The sequence below is a fragment of the Diorhabda carinulata genome, chromosome 2 (assembly GCF_026250575.1).
Source record: "Diorhabda carinulata isolate Delta chromosome 2, icDioCari1.1, whole genome shotgun sequence".
NCBI classification, from domain to species: domain Eukaryota; kingdom Metazoa; phylum Arthropoda; class Insecta; order Coleoptera; family Chrysomelidae; genus Diorhabda; species Diorhabda carinulata.
In genome coordinates this window covers 8811515-8832006 of record NC_079461.1, presented here as the reverse complement: position 1 = coordinate 8832006, position 20492 = coordinate 8811515, and the positions used below count along the sequence as shown (strand labels likewise).

The following is a 20492-nucleotide window of genomic DNA, read 5'->3' as shown; positions in this document are numbered from 1 at the left end:
AAATATCGGTAGCCGACTTAATATTTGGAAGAGAAAAGTAGTTCTCGAACAACCAGCAGCCCATTCATCACGCAGTATACAGCGAAGACAAGACAAGATGGGATTGTTATTCTCAATTGCCGAGCTTTAGGTTTCGTCTGGAAGGAAACTGCTACTAACGGCGCTGAGTATTCACATTTCAGTTGTGTTCGTGTTAGGGCCTCCAGTCAACCGATTATACCGGAGGGCACTGAGTATTCCCATCTCATTCACACGACGTGATGGAGCATTATTTAATAAAAAATAAAGAATAAAAGTTAAAATGTATGATTTGTGATATTCAAATTTTCCAACTTGTGTTCAAAAATTGCCTGCCAAAAAAATTTTTAATTACGATTTCGAGTAAACTAATAACCCAACAGCGGACGTCTTTTGCACGTAGGAAAATATAACCTTACTAATTTATTTATAATTTTTTATTACAATTCAATGGAAAAACATTATAGACCACGATCCAGGGTCCATTTTTGCACTTAACTACCATTAAGCTAAATATTAGCTTCATTTTGATGAGATGACCAACAATTTCATGTGCAAAAATTCTCTATTGTGGTAAATAAAAGGGGTAGCAGGGATCAAATACATTGATTTGATGATTCTCAAACATTCATTATTAACTGGTTTTTTCACACGCTTATAAAAGCTTCACCTGTAGGTGGGTTTATGAGCTTGTTTGTTTGTAATTCTTTGGACTAAGAACAAATGGCTTATTACTGTTAGTAACCCTCAACACTCTACACTCTTGAATAATATACTATTAATGCAATAGTAAACTTATTCACGTGTTTATCCTTTACTTGATCAAAGGTTCGTGGCAGTAAACTTCACTTCGTGAATAATAACTTCCATTATACATTCTCGAATAATATATATTATTATTGCAATAGTAAACTTAGAAACGTGTTTATCATTTACTCGATCAAACGCCGGATAATTCGAGCATGTTCGGAAATGCTCAAATGTTCTCAAGAATATTTAATTATATTTTCCCTTGCTATGTAACATTTATACTAATTTTTTTTATTATTTTAATTTAATATGGGACAATTTTTACAATATCGAAGATGCTAGGTCATATTCATATATACGTTGTTGTATTTACTTGCATTTTTCTCATTAATACTTTTTAATAATTTCTCATACAGAGCTTTGCAGAATTAATTATCTTCTGACAAACAAGGTACCCTATTTTTTCTATTGTTCTTTGTTGATTGATTATTCATTATTAAATAATTTAATCAATTTTGTCATGAGTCAGATATCACGACTGAGGAAAACGAAATAGATGATAATGATGACAGGCGATGTTCGTTGCGAAGATAATGAAGATTAACTTTTTTTATATATTATGTAAATACACAAATTTTTGTACCCGGTTTACTAGAAAATATATTATATAAAAGAGACGGTTTTAGTGTATCTTATGTTGCAAATAGGAAAAGGAAAAATGAGAATTCTTCGAACTATAAGTGATCCATATCTGTTTTCTTGTTTAATTTTGGAACCTAGTGAGTAATGAATTTTTGAGAATCATCAAATCAACATGTTTCATCCCTGTTGCCCGTATTACCTACCACTATTACATCTCATCAAAATGAAGCTACCTACGAAAAATAAGGTTCATAGTATCAAGGGCAAAAAGGACGCTTTATCCTGGATTATTATTTCTTTTTATATTTACGGATCATCTAAAATATTTTTATCTTACCTTTTCGTTGATATCGATAGTCTTTGATATAAAATACATCAATACATTCCAAATCAACTCAGTTTCAAAAATAACGGGTTTATCCTCATAATTATGCAGTAATCGATGCATCAGTGTTGGACCTCCGTCAATAATTATGAGTTTTCCTGTATAGCCCATAGATTCCAATTTCTTCACAATTTCTGTAGCAAATATAGATCCCATAGAAAATCCTATTATGTTGAACGTTTTATTTTTTTCAAGCCGTTGTAGGACTTTCTACAAAACAGTACAAAAAAAAATTTTTCAATGATATTTTAATATATTTTATTTGATTTTTATTCATATCTATGCGAATCTTATTGAGACATCAAGAGATATTTTAGAAATATTTGGAATATTTACGTTGTGGTTTACAAATTTTGCAAATATCGGTAAAACAACGAAGAAAAAAGTTTGAACTCCTGAAGATGTGAGGGTTCCTGTAAGAAAAAATCCGCGAAGATCAGCGCATCTTGGAATATTCGGCAGGTCTGTCCAAAGGATCTTAAGGTCAGATTTGCACTATCATCCTTACAAAATTCAAGTGCGTCAGGCATTGAACGAAAATGATTTCACTGCCCGGCGGCAATTCTGCGAAATAAATCTTCAGGTAGTGGAGTGATCAAAACCTTCATCAACTACCTTTTCACTCAACCAAGGTGACGGCCTTGTCCTCATCAGGAGTCATTTTTTTTTTCGAAAATGAAAGGGGAACGTAAGGTAATAATGGCAAATGTTTAGGTCATTCTTCATTTTTCAACTTGATCAACATGCAGTGAATCAAATCTTATTCCAACAAGATGGAGCTCAAGCCGTACAGCCCATTTAAACATGAATATTGTTAATGAGATTTTTCCAACCTCACACTATGTGATTTTCTCTTTTGGGGATTTCTTTTATTTTTCACATCCATTCACTCTACGAGTTTTCCAACATGATCTCGTCAATATGAACGAGAAGATTTCAACTATGAAGAACGATATTTCGGCTAATATCGACGAGATGCCGACCATTGAGGACGATATTCCACCTTTGAGGAACAATATTTCGGTTAATATCGACGAGAAGATTTCGAGCTTGAAGGACGGTGTTTAGTTATTGGAAAAAGATATTTGTTTCAATATGAATGAGAAGTTTTGGACTATGAAGAACGATATTTTTGCGGATTTTTTATCGTTGGGAACTGACATTGGAGTTGACATGTGACATGAATAGATCATGTATCTTCACTTTCACGTATTTAATGGCTATAAAACAAGACAGGTAGAAACGACTCTACTTCGAGGTGTATGTAAACTGATATGGAAGTTTAACACGTTGAGCCCTGGTGCGGTTCATAGGCAACTGAGCTTTCCCCACAGGCATATTTTATTTCAAACCTTCTCCGCGGTCGAAAAGCTTTTATTTGAAAGTGTTAAGTTTGGTTGGAACATCCCGAGTTCTTCGAACATTACCTAATACTTGGTCTATTTTATTTTGTTCTAGTTTTCATATTTCTTTTGTTTTTTTCGATATAATTCGAATAATATTTGATTAAAATTTTTATTCTGTGCTACTTTTACATTACATGTACCTATTTTTGCTAATTTTGTTTCTAAGGGTATAAAAAACATGACTAAAAACAATATTACAATATAATAACAATTAAATATGATTTCCCAAAAATAAAACCGCATAAAATAATGTGGTTTTTTAATACAAACATTGTAAAAAGTTATCACTTTTTTACTTTGGACTACAATAAGTTTTTTTTTAATTTTTTTTCACTGTACTCCACGCAGTCTCTTCTCAGTTTATGACTTAGACCTGCTTTCTTTACTAGTCAATGGGGTTTTTTGGTTTTTGCCTCTTGATCATCAACATTCGTAGTTTCCTTCTTTGCTACACTGTTTTGCAAATCAGTAATTGCTTTATTTTATTTTTCGTTATTTTTCTATAAAAAGTATTGACCTTTCTCATTGCTGTACCAAATAACAGTTCAATAGCAAATTTTCTTATACCACAGCAACGACTTTATCAAACAAGTGTTCTCACTTGGCATTTTATCATATATATTTATAGAAGCCCACGGTTTGAGGCTTTACAACTACTCCTCATCGTTTTTTAACACATATTGTCACATCAGCATGCTTTGTAGAAAGCATCAACACGTCACGCTCTGGGCCCTGGAAAGAGTGTCAGCGGTAAACTTTCCCTCGAACCCAGATTGGCCCTATAGACCGCACAAAAAAACTTTTTTTCGCATTTTTTATCCCAAATAAACTTTTTCTATATATTTTTTGGATTCACACCCTCTATGGAGTGTAAAAACACAAAAAAATTTTTTGCCTCTAGGGAAAGTTTATTAATTTTTGTTGGGGCTCAATGTGTTAAAAGAATTTTATTTTCCCAATCAGGTTAGCGGAATCCATCGTCTATTTTCACTATATTTGGTGTATGTTGGCCGTAAAACTGATTGTGTAAATAAGTTATGAATAATGAAAATATTTTTGTGATAATCAAATATTTTTATGATAATGCATAAATTGCATCAAATTAGAAAAAATATGAATGTTAATGCCTTACCGGTAACAATAACAGGATTACTTCATCAACTGTATTGAAATTAGTTTTTTCCCAATATTGATATACTACTACGTGAGCATTCAAATGCGTTGCCATCTGCGAGAAAAGTTTGCCATATCCCTCAATACCTGGAAATATGAGCAATGTTGGCCCATCAGTATCTTCTGATAGATTCGATTTCAAAACTACTTCCGTTGACATTAGATCCTTTGCGTTAAGGTCTTTGAAAATCTCCCAATCAATAATATCTACCGGTTTTACTGGTTCTTCTTCTTCATCTAAGCATCTCTTTTCTTGAATTTCTTTTATTCTAAAATATATGAGAAGGAAGTTAATTTTCTCAAAAGTGCATAGTTAGATCATAATATTCATACTATAAATGAATAATACTATGCAATGAGTAACAGCCAGAGAAAAGCGGAAAAGTGTTTATTGAATATAATGAATGATAAATTATTAATAAATGATAAATAAATAATAAGAGAAACAAAAAAGAAAGAAGCACCGATCAACAGTATTTCAGGAAAGCAGCAGTGAAAAATAAAAGACGACAAACTACTCATGCTTGGATTTGTATCTTATAGTAGTATTTTGGAAGTGTAAAAAGAATACTCGTATGTATTCGTTACTATAGTATCGTTACTTTACTCATTACTTCATATACCTTACATACGAGGACGGTCCCAGAAGTACCTGGCCCTACTTAGAGATGGCGGTAGTTGCTTGAAAAATACCACTGTATTAGAAAGTACACAATCTGTACAGCATCTGTTTCAAGTTTGAAAACGCCACGTTATTTAATGTTTATTCGGTAACCATCAATAGTGAACGTTTTCGGTTCAGCGCAACCAATATAAAAGCTGAGCTAGATTCTACTCTGGGTGAGACTTCTCCTTCGTTATCATCAGTAGGCCGAACGACCTGCGAAGACTAGTATCGCAGAGGTCGATCAAATGAGACGACGACTCCAGAAATGTTAAAGAAAATCCAAAAAGCGGTATTGGATGATCGTTGACTGCAAGTGCGCGAGCTAGTAGACATAGTAGGCGTTTCAAAAAGTGCAGTACATCACATACATATTAACTTAAAATTTGCACAGAGGAAAACTGGGTGCCGCGTTTGCTCACAATGGAACAAAAACAGCGGCGTGAAGATATTTCCATCGAGTGTTTGGTAACGTTTTTCAGAAATAAAGCTGAATTTTTGCGCCGTTTTATAACTATGGATGAAACGTAGGTCCATCACATCACACCCGAAACAAATAAACAATCAAAACAATAGACTGACAAAAAGGAAGTGGTTCCAAAGAAAACAAAGACCGTTCCGTCTGAAACAAGGTCATGGCGTCGGTTTTTTGGGATGCACGTGGGATAATTTTTATTGACTTTCTTGAAATAAGAAAAACTATCAACGGCGAGTATTATGCGAAATTATTGCAACGTTTGAGCGAAGAAATTAAGTAAAAACTTTTTTTTTCATTTTTCTAAGAAGGAAATGATATTTCATCAATGCATAAGCTCACACATCCATTATTTAATGGCCAAAATAAATGAATTAACGTTTGAATTGCTATCTCATGCCCTCTATTTGTCAAATTGATGCCCCTTTGAATATTTTCTGCTCCCAGACTTGAATATATAGCTCGGTGGTGAACAACAATGAAGAGTTGATATTGGTATTAATGGCTATTTTGAGGAGCTTGACGATTCTTATTATAAAAGTGATATCGAACTTATTAAACATCGCTGGGAAAAGTGTATGGAGCTAAAGGGAGATTACATTGAAAAATAAAAATATATTTTTTTCTAAAATTTTTGTGTTATCTTTATTGGGCTATGTACTTCTGAGACCATCCTCGTACCATGTTATACATTATATACCAAACTGCGTAAGGTCAATTTTTTCACATTGTCCTATTTTGAAACAGACTTTTGTTTTACTTATTCTATATTTGGTATGATTTTATAGGTAAAGTGTAGAACTACAAATGAAATGGATTCACTATTATTAAAAATTTCAACCGTGATCTTATATACATCGCAATCCATTATGCATCCCGTTACTTAGTACCTACAGTGGCTTAATAGAGATAGTGTGGCCACATGAGGGTGGCCACCATGCTTAACCCCAACTCGGCTGATTTAGATTTTCTTAATGTGCTCTAAAGATTTTTTTGACTAAGCAAAATTTTGAATTTTTTTGGTTTTTATGTAGTCAAATCAATCTACCCTGAAATTAACAGTATTTATTCTCGTAGTTAAATAGCAATAAATTAGTTTTTCATTATTAAGAAAGTTCCTTGAAAGGCTTATTTCAAGAACATAAACATGAATATTTGTGAAGAAAACATTTTTTTATGAAAATTAATTAAGCCGTCTACGATACAAAAAAAGTTTTTTCTTATTTTTTTAGTTAAAAATACTATTAGTTAAAGTGAGAATAATTGAATATACACGATACAAAGGAAATAATTTGCAGTGTTGGTGATTCCGACTATTGGTATTTACTTATTTCAATTTCTATATAAGTGTATTAGGTTTAGATATATTGTTCCTTTATAATTTTTGGTCTTTTTAATTGCACGCTATATTTTATTCTGCTAAATGCAGGTTCGTACATACAAGCGAACGAACGATTTAACGGATTGTTTCAGAACAAAATTTTATTATTAATGATTTGACTTAAATATTAACTATCGACATTTATAGAAGCAGTTGACAATTTAATTGGTCAAAACATGTGTTTTAATAAGAAATACTATACTCATATGCATTTGAAAACACACAGATCCGTCACAACAGTATCAATTTCACTATTAATGAAACAATACACTATTCTCCAAATATATATTTAAAATGTTAGTCTTTATTAAGGATATTTGTTACTTACTTGGCTAAAGTCATCGATTTTATATCTTTTAGAGAGAGGAAAATTTCGAATTCTCTTTCTAACGTTTGTTTGATTTCCACTCCTGTCATTGAATCCATTCCTAGTTCTGGTAGAGTCGCATGAGGGCTGACTATTTTAGCATCAGCTATACCTGTTAGAAAATAATATTTTTTGCAATCAAAATGAACACTATTTTGGATATGTATGAATTAAAACGATCCAGTGGATTATGTAGGTTTTGAAAAAGAAAAAGGGAAATATATTATCGCATTATAGTTATTTTCATACATTTATAATCACTATTGAAAGCTTAGTGATCTCATGTATCTACTCATCTCAGTAATATAATGTATTACAATGCTCTTCTCAAGTCACCGAAGAAATATCTACATGCGCTCGTGTAAAGTAAATAAATAGCAGACACCATTATTTTTATTTCTAAGGGACGCTTTTCATGATGCAATACAACCTGCAATGCAATGCAAGGCGCAATATATCTTGATAAAAAGCATGCGCAGAAGAAGTACAGCTGATTGTTTCATGCAAGATTTCGCACTTGCAAAATATCATGTTGGTACCTATTTTATTGCGTGCTAGCTGCAATTCTAGGGAGAAATCTAGTTACTTTTGATTTAACAACTAACCTATCCATCAGGCTCCAAAACCAAGGCAGCAGCAGATATATTATAATATTGACAGTAATCCACTGACCACTTTTCACTTCGTTACTTACTTAGTTTTGTTATCATCATTTTAAAATTAAATTTAAAGTAAGGTATTTGTTTAATTCATTTATTGAATTTTTGTTAGTGCCTGCTACGATACAATGCAATAATGAATATGAAGCTAACGCCCTGTAGTATATCCGCAACAAAGATTTACGGGAACTGCATAAAAAGTCAAATTACTAAAGGTCACGGAGAGTGACTCGATAACCACATAAACACACAGTTTGCACGTTCAAACACTCACAGCCTTTTGCAATTGTATGAATAGTGATTGTTAAAATAAAGTTAGACACATGGTAGCCATAATAGTGAAGGGTGTTTTCTTTTTTAAGTGAACTACTGGGAAAATCTGGAACATTTATATTTATGTTACATTTCCTACAACATAAACTGAATTCTCTCTGTCATTATCTCCTCTAAATTTATATATTTCTTGAACAAAATTTTTTCACTCCGGTGGTGTCCCGTACATTTCGAATCATAATCAATATCCATTTTATAAATATTTTAGCGATCAGTAGGTATTACCAGAATGAAAAAAGTTGTCGTCTTTCTTGTCCCAACAATGTGGTTCTAAAAACTTCTAATAATGTCTCGAGATATTTGAACAAAAAAATAGTGTATACTTTGTAGTAAGAGTATTTAATTGGCTAGTGGCCTCTGCCAACGAATTTTTCGTCATTTCGTCATTTTTTCAATAAAAAAACCGAATATATTTCTCCGATAAACTCTAAACATTTCAGAAACGTGATAGGGATATTTTATGAACTCACCTAATATATTTAAGACAGAATCAACTACATTATCGCAAGAAGATAAACCGCTTCGTTTTTCAGCGACTACTACACTGGACACTATTGTTACATCTCTATGTCTCAAAAAGTTATTTAAGACGTTCAAACAGGATGAGATCTTCTGTTGTAGGGTTCCTCCAATCTCTAAGTCAATATGTTCTTCTTGTAATTCTGCTACTAGACCAACCTAATATATTTAAATTATTAAATTGAATAAAAACAGAAGTAATATATAAATAAAAATGTACATTGCGTTGTAAATAAGATGAATTATTCTGATAAATGTTAACTTAATATTTTTCAAAGTAGTGGAAACATGTATGGAACGTTTTTTGGTTTTGATTTTTATTTTTTCTGTCATAGCCTTTTCAGTGTTAGAAGTAATGTCATTTCAGCACATTTTTGGGAAGAGCAATAAGTCGGTGGGTTATAAAAATGGTAAAACAAAGTTTTAAAGACCAATATCTCACACCTGAGGCTATCATGTAGAAAATAAAATACGTTCATACATTTTTCAGGCCTTTTTTTTCGGAATAGTTAATCGCCAATAACTTTGTTCTATTTTTGTACAGTTTCTACAGTGTTTTCAATGTCGGAGAACATTATCGACTGTTCCTCGCCCTAATCATTAACTGATTTTAATATCTGGTGAATTTGTTTGAAATTTTTTTAATTTGATACAAAAAAAGCGTCAGGTATAGACAAACAAACGCAAACACAATCTCCATAAATCGGATGTGTATCAGACTGACAAGTTAGAATGGATTGAAACTTGTTATGGATCGTTTCAACACAAGAGGGTATATGATATACTCGTACTGTTGAGAATTTAGATGAATTAATCTAGCTTGATTTTAATTTATATACCTAGATAGTTTTATTAAAAATTTAGAGATGGGTTTGCCAACACAATTTGCTTCTGTTTTACAGAAACAAATCATTTTTAGGATTTCTTCAAGGGAAAATGATCTAGTTATTTCAAGATTCAGCAATAAATGCATTAATTTTTAATATATATCTAAAGCAATGGGACGGCTTTTTCCACTTCAATTGATTGTTGGTACACTTATTCAGTCCAGAAATTGAAATATTGATCAGCAACATATATTTTTAAACGTTTTATCTCTGAATAATAGAAATATGTCCTTTATGAAACTGTATTCTTTGTTTACACATTATTGCAAATTTATACGTCGAGCCATCGATATTTACTAGGGTGGATCTTAATTATAACAAAAAAATGAAGTTGTTTGTTTTGACTTATAATAGTGAAATAAATGTTGTCTAAATTAGTACATTAAATATGTAAAACAAAAAAGTTTGTCTTCTGGTGCAGCAAAGGTGTTAATATTTGATATTGTAGTAAAAAAATACCGACACTTAAGAAACGCAGCTCTTAACTCAGATTTTCTTGTAATAAGCAAAATACTACACAGTGGATCTAGATGCGTATCAACTTACACCCATACACCTTTCAAAAAACATATGTGTTATAAGTGTAATTTACTTATAAACCTTTTTGGTTTCAAACTTTGACATAATATTTCGTAATTCTACTTTTTTCAAAATAAAACCATCTCTAGTTTCATATCCTGATACAGCTAATGCAGCTTCGGTGGCCATTTTAAAACATATCTCCACCGCCTGGGAAATCGTGGAAAATCTGTGGCATCACCCGCCTGACCCATTTTCTTGATTTCTTCGTCGGTCAATCGTGACAAGATGGAGGTTTAGTGCATTTGCAATCAAATCAATTCACTAAATCTATATATTTAGATGCATTAAAATTAAGAAGAGATACTCCAAAGCACCTAACAATTTCATTAGGTCTGGATCTAGCCGCCATAATCCTTCTAATCCCAAGTTCCCTAATATGTTTCTAAGAATCGGTTACCGTTGCTAGAATATTTTCTGGGTTGGCATTTCTTTGAATAAATGGATTAACGACATACCTATACTATTTTTCGACGTACCTAGTATATTTGATGATTTCCCACAAAAGAATAGCACAATATTTGCAAGAAGGTTTCAGTTTGATGTTGGACCACATTCGATTTTAAACCTTAATAACAAATTAAGACTAGAACTTCAGGATTTCGTGAAGGAGTTTCACACGAAATACTTAAACGTAGTTCTATCCACAGTCGTTAACCAGCGAGAATGAGCTTTATTTTTTGCCAAGTTCTTGGACAATAATTCGGTTGATAGAGCTTAATAAATTTCAAATAAGTATTTTTACCCCTCCTCTTGTACTGAGATTACATGTTCTCCTCTCATAACTTTTCTATAAACTCTATTTTTATTTCTTTCAGTAATTATAATACTGTCTTTTCTACCATCTTGTACATTCTTCATTTTTTTCAATTCTTTGTCTTTTCGACGTCAACCTATCGATATCCCCTTTGTTTCCGTCGGAAATGGTTCCCAGGTCTTCCAAGGCGGCATTTGCATCTGTTTGTTAAACTGCGAGAGCGGGGGCAGACAAATTCAACTTTTTTATTCACATTCAGGATCATTAACGTTGGTGCAAAGGTCTTGTTCATATGCCAATGACGAATCTTAAAAAAATGCAATCTGTTTCTTTCTTCGGAAGATCGTTTTCATGTCTTTTAAACTTGCGATCGTTTTGTACTTTTGCCCTTATAGGCACTTCACAAAGTAAAATCCTCGTATTTACAAGAGCTTATCGCTTATAGCTTAGCTATATCAAAAAATTTTCTTACCGATTGTCTAAAATTAATTATTGAAAGTGAGATTATTATTCCTATTCTTAATACTTCTTTCTCAAATTTCGGTATTTGTCATGATAGTCTCTAATAATTTCTATGATTTTTGTGCTAGAAACTGTTGGAATTGACTCTTTCAACCATATATTTTGTAATTGTTTTAAGAAAATGTTCTGATGTTTCAACAGTCGAAAGTTAATTCTTTTGGTTCACGAAACACGGGAGACTTTGGAAAATGTCTAGTCTTAGGCTCGTTTTAATCGAATATGTTAATCACTGAAGTAATTCAAACCTCAAGAGGAAACAAAGAAAACACGACATTAATCACCGTTCATAGTATAACCGCACTACTCTCGTAGAAAAAACGAACTGAGCTCATCATCGTGGACCAAGGTCAAACAATAAGACTGTCTTCTGCCTAAAAATAGAACACTTTACTTCTTTGGGTACTCACTTAATCCCGAAGCCTTTCTACCTTGTCAGGTGTAAGACATGTTGGAGTTGAATCATTACGTTGGCTCCCTTTTCCACAGCAGTTACCATACTCTTCTGTTCTGAGACTTTTTTCCAATTACCTGCCATCTAATTCCAATATTTATACCTGCTATCTTAATTTCTTCTGTCCAATCCTCCTCGATCTTTCTTTTTATATAAGCATGTGCTTCATATAATTTACTTATTAATCGTTCTTCTTCTATTCTCATAACATGGCTAAATCATCTCATTTGTCCTTCTATTTTGTTCCAATTTAATATCTATGGAGAGGTTCACAAAGGGCTAAAATTTTTACACTCACCAGCCGGTGCAACCTTAAGTGACCTTTACATATTTCTTGGTAATGAGTAATATATGAATTTATAGATGAGATAATGTAGCTTGAAGACAATGATAATAACCTCGAGCTAATTTTTGTAATCAACAGCTCTGCGGCACCATTAGTTTTTATTTATAAATTGAAACAAAAATATTTTGGTTATGTGGACTGAAAAGGGAACACAATTTTCACTATTACAAAACAATTTTTTATGTTCCACCTTAATATCTACGTAGAGGTTCCCAAAGGGCTATAATTTTTACACTCACCAGCTGGTGCCAGCCGTAAGTAACGTAAATGTACAATTAGAAACAATATCAAACATTCCGTGAAGATTTGAGTTTCATATAGATAAAACTCTCTTAAAGCAGTGGTTACTAGTGATTTGCCTATTTCTAAAAATTTTCGCACAAACAATGCCATGGCATTTTAGAAACCTTACTAAAAGCATTTCTTATGACAAATTCAAATCATAATACTGTTTCTATTATCTTAGAACATATTAGAAAATGGTTAACAATATGTTTTTAGTGCGTTAAAATCCATGAAGGTTTTTTTCTATATGCACAGATATGTCGTTGGCCACTTTCTAGTTTTGAATAGAAGGTATAATAAACTAAACAATATTCTCACATCTCCAATTGCTCCCCATTGTATAGCCAGTGCTGGATATCCATCTGATTTTCTTTGTTCACATATCCTTTCCATAATTGAATTTGCCATTCCATAATTAGTTTGTCCAGCATTGCCTCTACCGCAGGATACAGATGAGAATATCACGAAATCTCTAAAACAATAACACAATTTCTTCAAAATAGTAATAACGCGATGATAATGACAATTATTTTCGTGGTTGGAGGCTGGTCATTCCATAATCGTTGGAGGTGTTGTGAGATGATAAAACATCCGCTGTTGATCGATAGTTGAAATTTTAAAAAGTAGAGACAAATGGACAGAAATGTCACGGATAATAGCGATGTGTTTGAAAAGAGCGGGGCTCCGTATACTGTTAGAAACTGGAGGTGTCGTGTATCATGGAGACTAAACCAACCACTAAATCTCAAAATACCTTGCCAGCTGATAAAAAGAAAAAGCATAGTATAACTATTTGCCGTTGCCTTGAAAAATAACTTAACCTTGCACGTTGCAAAAAGGCGAATAGTTACAGAATTGTAAATTAAAGTGCGACGAATAACCTTCATTGGAAAATAATCTGTGAAAATCAAAATTCTAAAAAAATTAACGACTGGTATGGAATTCGTAAGAACGAATATCTTTTCATCTAATTTTCTAGTTAGGTGGGTGTTCAGTTCATGATGAGAGTTGTTAGTTCAACGAACATTTTTCAAACAATTTTGGACTATCTTCTTTAAAAACTTATCACAAAAAAGTTTTGAAAATCCACCCTCAACTTTGTACAATAATTCAAATGAGCAGATTTCTAATTAATTAATTAATTTTTGACTAAGTATAATTTGCAATTATTTTGAAAAGAGCATAATGTCAATGATAGTTACTAAAATTGAGAAAACTTACTTAAGTTTTGGGCATAATATTCTTGATAATTTGTCTAAATGATTCGTTGCTACTGCTTTAGGTCCAAGTGAAGTTTTAAAAGTTTCTTCCGTTTGATTTTCAAATATTGAGTCAGCTAGAATAACAGCTAAGTTGAAAATTGCATCAACATCTCCTAGTTTATTAGCTTGTTCTAAGAGATTCCTACATCCTTCTTCAGTACAAATATCTTCCTGTGATATATGTACCACTGTACCATATGATTTCCAAATTCTAAAAAAATCATAGATGAGGTTCGACAGAATCATAATTTCTAAAAGTCTCTAGAATTCAGGTATATTTTATAATTGATCTTATTAAAATCATGGACGTTCTTCACATCTGAGAGTGAGGGGACAAAAAATCCGTACAACTGTTCATTTCAATTAAGTTATTTGCATTTTATTCTATAAAACAACAGTTACTACTATTATAATTACCTACACACATTTTATATACCTGAATCCGTACCCAGACGACTCACGTTTCTATTTTTTGTTTTTAAATGTTGAATTAAATTATGAAATACTAAATCTGGGGTATGCCGGAGTTTGCTCAAAATGCTCGGAAAGAGTCAGTTAGCCTCCCTCTTTGCATAATAAGCAGTTGTCTTGTCATTGAGACTTCTAAGTTTTGATTTCTATTCCATTTGTTGCTTCTCTAAAAGTATATAGGAGCAAAACCAATTCTTGGGACAACTTAGAGGGGCTGATACAGGCAAAGACTCTTCTGGGAAACTATAACCAGCGAAGATCTGCTGAATATATCAACCTAAGTTAGAACAATCTACGAATCTATCGGGGCACGAAACTTCTAGTGTGAAAAACTAAGGAACTTCACTATACCTGGATGCGTATGGAATGGAAAACGATAATCTCTGGCAATTACATTCATCCCACATTCTAGACTTTCTAAAATGAGTGGGATTGATGGATCATCTGTTAACACTGGGTTCTCCAATATCGCAGCAAGAAAGGGGGACGCAATAGATCTTTTGGGCTGCAGTTTATACGAGACCCCAAACCCATACATACATACATATGTTTTTCTTGATTTTTGAACTATACTTTGTTGCTTACGCATTTTATACCTGTTTCAACACACCGACCCGTGAATTGTTTGTTCTACCAAATGATTAACTGTAAATGATTTCCTCAAATCTTTATTTTATTTTAAACCATGGCAATAATTTTGCATCATTCGCTTTCTTCGATATTTTCCATACTTGAAACTCATCTTCTAATAGAGACTTATTTCGAAAAACAATAAATAACAATCTCATTAAACGCTCATCTTACTTGACCTCAATAACACCGACAAAGACATTTGGTACAAATATCTCGATTCTTATTCTTCTGATGATGTTATGAGCCCATATACGGTGAGAATATTTACTGTTTTCAACAGATAAAAAACTAGCCACTTCTACTTCTTCTGGTTACTCAAAAGAAATTGGTGAGCCGGCTTAATCAATTTTCAACGGAAAGGCAAAACTAAATAATAATTAGAAAAAGCTGCACCACGAATGTAATATAACAGCAGTGTAATTATAAATATAATTTAGTTGTTGTTCTTTCCAATTTCAATATAACTTTTATCGTAGTTTACACTTTTATCTTTGTAGTGCCTAGAATAACCATTTGAGAAAACTCAAATGGAAATTGATATCAAGTAACATATCATTTTGACACCACTTGCATAATACATCCAACTATGTAGATTTTTAAAATGTTTACCTATGGCCTATCCAGTTCGAAAATCCCAACAATCTACTGAGTGTCCAGGTCGTCTGATTCAACTCCAATAGATTTATTTGTGGGTTCAAAGCTCAACCTAGACCACTTAATTCTTTTTAAGACCTTCGATTAGAATTCGTGACAGATTACCGTTTAAAAACAAAACAAAATTTTTCGAAAAGTTTTGAAAACATTTGAGAATTGTGTCATTGCAAAGTTAGAAGATACATTTTGCACATTGATTAAAATTGAATTTATTTTTATAACTACTGTTGTTTTCTTTCACAATAAGAGATGCCTCACTGCCAACTGAGTTTTAAACAACTCCAGTCCAGGTCCGCATTATAATATTTAATTTTCAGAATCAGTGAATCATTGAAAAGTTTAGGTAAAGAACAATATTACACAGAAAAATTAAACCATTGAAATTCCTAAACAAAACCGGTTACTGAATCAAATAATACTGAGAAAATAATGAAAGTAGATAGGGTATTATACATAACTCCAAATATTTTCTCTATAATCATCAGGTACCTAAGTCTCCGGTTCACAGTCAGTAGTTAATTGTGAGCTGTGCAAGTACGCGATGTATTGAAGATGAAAATATTTTGTGGACAATACAGTATATAGCAAACGTGGCTTCAAGATCAATCATCAACCAAGTCCTATTTACAGATTCGGTAAACGTCATCTCGAGAGAGACCATCAGATACTCAAACAGTGATTTTTGTTTTTAATTTTTAACCGACTTTGTAGTCAAGGAATGTCCAGAAGAGATACTTTCCAGATAACAATGTTAACAGTGATAACAATGAATGTAATTCAGACTACATTCTACAAAATTCAAAGCAAAGTGTGACAATGAGACGAAGAGGAAATTTTTCAAAAATCACACTTGATAGGTTAACTCCAATACCCAAAACAATTTACACTATGTATGAAACGGAAACATATTCTTGAGGTATCTTTAGTACGAACACTGGGAAGATTTAAAAAAATGTGGTTTTTTTATATAAAACAGTGAATAAAAGGCAAACAGTAATGGAAAGTAGTCGTTTGATAAAATGGAGAGACGAATATATAACACAAAGTTCGAAGCATGATTACCACTAGGATACTTAAGAGACCCTTTTGAGTCTTGGTTCAAAAAAAACTTGTACCAGCACAACATGCAAACAAGACAAATTTGTGAAATTTCAACTAAATATTCTTTCAAAACAGACATACAGGAGTTTCTACTTGAATAAAATTTATATTTCGTCTTTATTTTTTATATAAAGAAGAAACTCATAGAGGTTTTAGAAACAATAGTAATTGCCAAAGAATATATTGTAGAAGATATGGCCAAGAGCAATAATCACATGTTTTTAGAATACCTCCGTAATACTGTGTTTCAAATCCATTCAAGTTAATATTGTCCAAACTAAGAAGGCAGACAATAACTACTAATACCTCATCCAAAAACTCCTTCTATGTTGTAGAACTGATAATAAAAGAATTTTCAAATATTAGCACCGAGAATAGGAGAAATGCCACGTAAAAAGAATTGAAAAACAAACTATGCAATATGTACTAGTTTTTTTAATTTTTTAATTTTTTTAATATATTTGTTTTTGTATGTAATTGACTGATTTGAACGACCGTGATTCTGAGGAAGATTAAAGTGACTTAGAATAATTATAGTGTAGTATTATTATAAATGTGACATGGAAAAAACTTAATAAGTCCCAATTTTAGAATTTTCCAGGAAATCGTCATAGCTATGAAGTTAAAATGCTCTTCTCTGTTATGTTGCCAAATATTTTTTAGCTCTATAAGTAACTTTCTTCAAAAAGTGCTATGTAATTTTTACTTTAGTTTTTAAGTCATAGATAAAACTTTAAAGCAGCAAATTTGTATTTAATTGTACTGAAATTATCTTCGCTTGTTGTATTAACAACAAAATAATGTGTTACTTAACACCTATTGCCAGAAAGTTGAGGTTTTTAAAGGAGTGAATCTGTGCGTTAAAAGAATAAAAAAAGATTATTAAAATTGAGTTTAGAGAGGTTAAGCTCGAACAGCAACTAAAGTGTGTAATCTAATTTTTTTGTTGTGATCACATTGATCTTATTGATCAATTAAATTATGAAAGATATTAACCTACCTAATTCTTGCTTTTTGGTATCCGGTTGAGAGACCTTTTCTTGATGTAAGTACTAAATTTTTGGCCCCTTTCAATATTAACCAGTCTGCCAATTCTAATCCGAAACCTCCCAAACCTCCAACAATAATATATGTTTTTTCGGAGTCACAGAAGTATCTGAAAAATCGAATATTAAGCTTTTGAGTTCAGTGAACCTGCATCTTTCTCCAATAGTTGTTTTCAATAAAAACTTATTTGGATAGTACGCTTTATCAATGAACCGATATTTTGATATTTTTCGAGAATGATTTTTTAAAATCCCCGAGAAATTATAGGCGTTTATATGGGGGAGGAGGGATAATAAACGCTACTTCCTTTGTATTTTACATCAATAAGCGTTCGCAATTGCTCCATCAAAGCAAACGTTTGAACACTTTTCTTCGGTTACTTAGTTATTAGGATCGCGTTAATTATTTTAACGTTGCCGATTCCCAATATTATGTGAAACAGATATATTCCAGCAGAATCTACTTGAATTGCACTTCTAATAAATATATCGCTCTTTCATCTAGTTATTATTTGAGTAAAGTTATCCTCCCCTCATCAATGATAATTATTAAAAAATATACAGGGCAGTTTAGTTCTCTTTCGACTCTTAAGCACTATCTATGAAATAAAATTACTCCTTCCCCTAGTTAGTTCAACCTCGCGATTTGATTGTTGCTCCAAATGACATTAATTGAAAAAATATACACATTTCTTTAATTTTTCACTTCGTGGAACTTTTTATATGCGTTTGTTGATCGTCTCGATTTTAGTTCTTTTCTAAATGGAAATTAGTTTTTGAAATATATCGAAACGTAGAGATTTTTATTTGTTTCAAAAACTTTCGAATAATGAGAGACTTAAAATCGAGACGAGTAATCAAAAGCAATATAACAACAAAATGTACTTTTTTTCATCGAGGGTTTAGCTAAACTGCGTTATATAAAGTTAGCTTGTCAGTACTTTTTCTTCATCTATTAATATCTTTAACACTCATTTGGTTTAAGAAATATTCAAATTTTTTAGTCGGTAGGTAATTAGATTTTATCGTTTTACATTTTTTTGGCGTTTATGCTTTCATGGTGTTTCTCAATGATATAAAAATATTTGTAAAAACTTTCAGGGATGGAGGAGTTCCCTCTCTGCTTACAAATGTTTAAAAGTTTCAAAGAACAAACAATATTCGATGCATGGAAAGATGGATAGATTATGCTCGAAGTTAAGTGAAAATTACCTTGGAAATCCGACAAAGTATTCTGGAGCTGCTTGTGGTACTTTCTCCTCTTCTCGTATTTGTATCATTACTTTTCCTATATGCTTTCCAGTAGACATATATCTAAAAGCTTCTTCCACTTGATTGTAACCAAAACAAGAAATAGGCAGAGGTACAATACATTTTCCCATATGAGTTTTAATAAATTGACCAACTTCAATCTTTTGTTGAGGGCCCAATTTTAGCATTTCGTCTAACATAATTCCATGGAAAGTGGCATCTTTTTTTAAAAGAGACATCGAGAGCATATTATTCTTGCCAAAATCAAATTTTCCTATTTCGACAAAATTTCCTCCGCGTGCTAAACATCTAACGGAAGCTATAAGCTTTTCTTCAGCCAAAGAGTTTAGTACTACATCCACACCTCGACCTTTTGTATATTTCCGTATCATATGCTCAAATGATAAGTCTCGGGAATTGCCAATATGCTCGGCTAAAAAGAAATTTCTATTATTCTTACGTTTACAAAAAAGGTAGCTCAGTTGGTAGAATACAGCGATATTAATTGGGATTAATTATTTTAAGTTTAATTAATTCGTAAACGTATTGGTATCAGTTTTCAGGAAAAAAATATAGGTTTTTACGATTATATAGTAACTACTGACAATGATAAAAACTATAGAAAAATTTACTTACTTTTAAGTTGTGGGAATGTTTTAAGAAGAAATTCTTTTTTTTCGGCAGTACTAACAGTAGTAAATACAGTACAGCCATAATACAGCGCTACTCTAATTGCTGCTTGTCCTACCCCCCCAGTTCCAGAATGGATAAGAATAGTTTGCCCCTTTTTTAGTTTTGATCTCTAAAATTTATGAAATTAGAATATATATTAATGATTCTCTGATATGTGTTTTTGTTCTAAGTTCTTAACAAAAACCTTTCGTTATATTCCTCCAAAAGTACTATAAATTTATATAGTATGTTCATGAAGTACTGTAACTTGTCAATATTTCAATTTATATTAGATTTACTAAAGAATATTTAATACATTTTTTTCAAATTACTCAGCATGTCTGCATAAGTCGATTAGAAGTATACAGAGTGCGGCGTTAATGCAAAATAACCTATTAGCATAGTTTTTGACCAGGAAAACCTGTATATATTTTCAGTTTTCAGTCAGAATGATTTTATATTCAATAGTTCCAAAGAGTCAGTCGTTTGAGCTCAAAATTATTAAAGAATTGTTTGCTAAACAAGTAAAAAGTCGCACTCTCGGCGCGAAATTTATCTATTTAATAATTTTGCCCTCATTATTTCTTGACAATTCTCATAATAATTGGTTAATGAGAGGAAAAATGATCTCAAATGACATGAATTGACGACCAAGGAAGTCAATTGACTTTTATTATCATTTAAAGTTGATCCATGTCTTTGATGTCTATTCATGCTACTTCAGGTCGTTTGGCCAATGAGATCACATTTTGGTTGGTTTAATTAATTTTTTCCTAATAATGCCCCAAAATTTCTATCACTTC

General features: G+C 32.0%; 1 protein-coding gene across 1 annotated transcript in view; it reads right to left on the bottom strand.

Annotated features, from left to right (window-relative positions):
- LOC130903917 (fatty acid synthase-like) overlaps nt 1–20492 on the bottom strand; it is a 72218-nt gene that overhangs the window by 1648 nt on the left and 50078 nt on the right. Inside the window, exons 20-28 of the mRNA XM_057816304.1 lie at nt 19654–19819; nt 18979–19450; nt 17721–17876; nt 13821–14072; nt 12918–13071; nt 8724–8931; nt 7223–7373; nt 4334–4643; nt 1748–2005 (exon numbers count right to left, since the gene is read on the bottom strand). Of these exons, the coding sequence (XP_057672287.1) occupies nt 1748–2005; nt 4334–4643; nt 7223–7373; nt 8724–8931; nt 12918–13071; nt 13821–14072; nt 17721–17876; nt 18979–19450; nt 19654–19819 (2127 nt within the window). The remainder of the gene's footprint in view (nt 1–1747; nt 2006–4333; nt 4644–7222; nt 7374–8723; nt 8932–12917; nt 13072–13820; nt 14073–17720; nt 17877–18978; nt 19451–19653; nt 19820–20492) is intronic.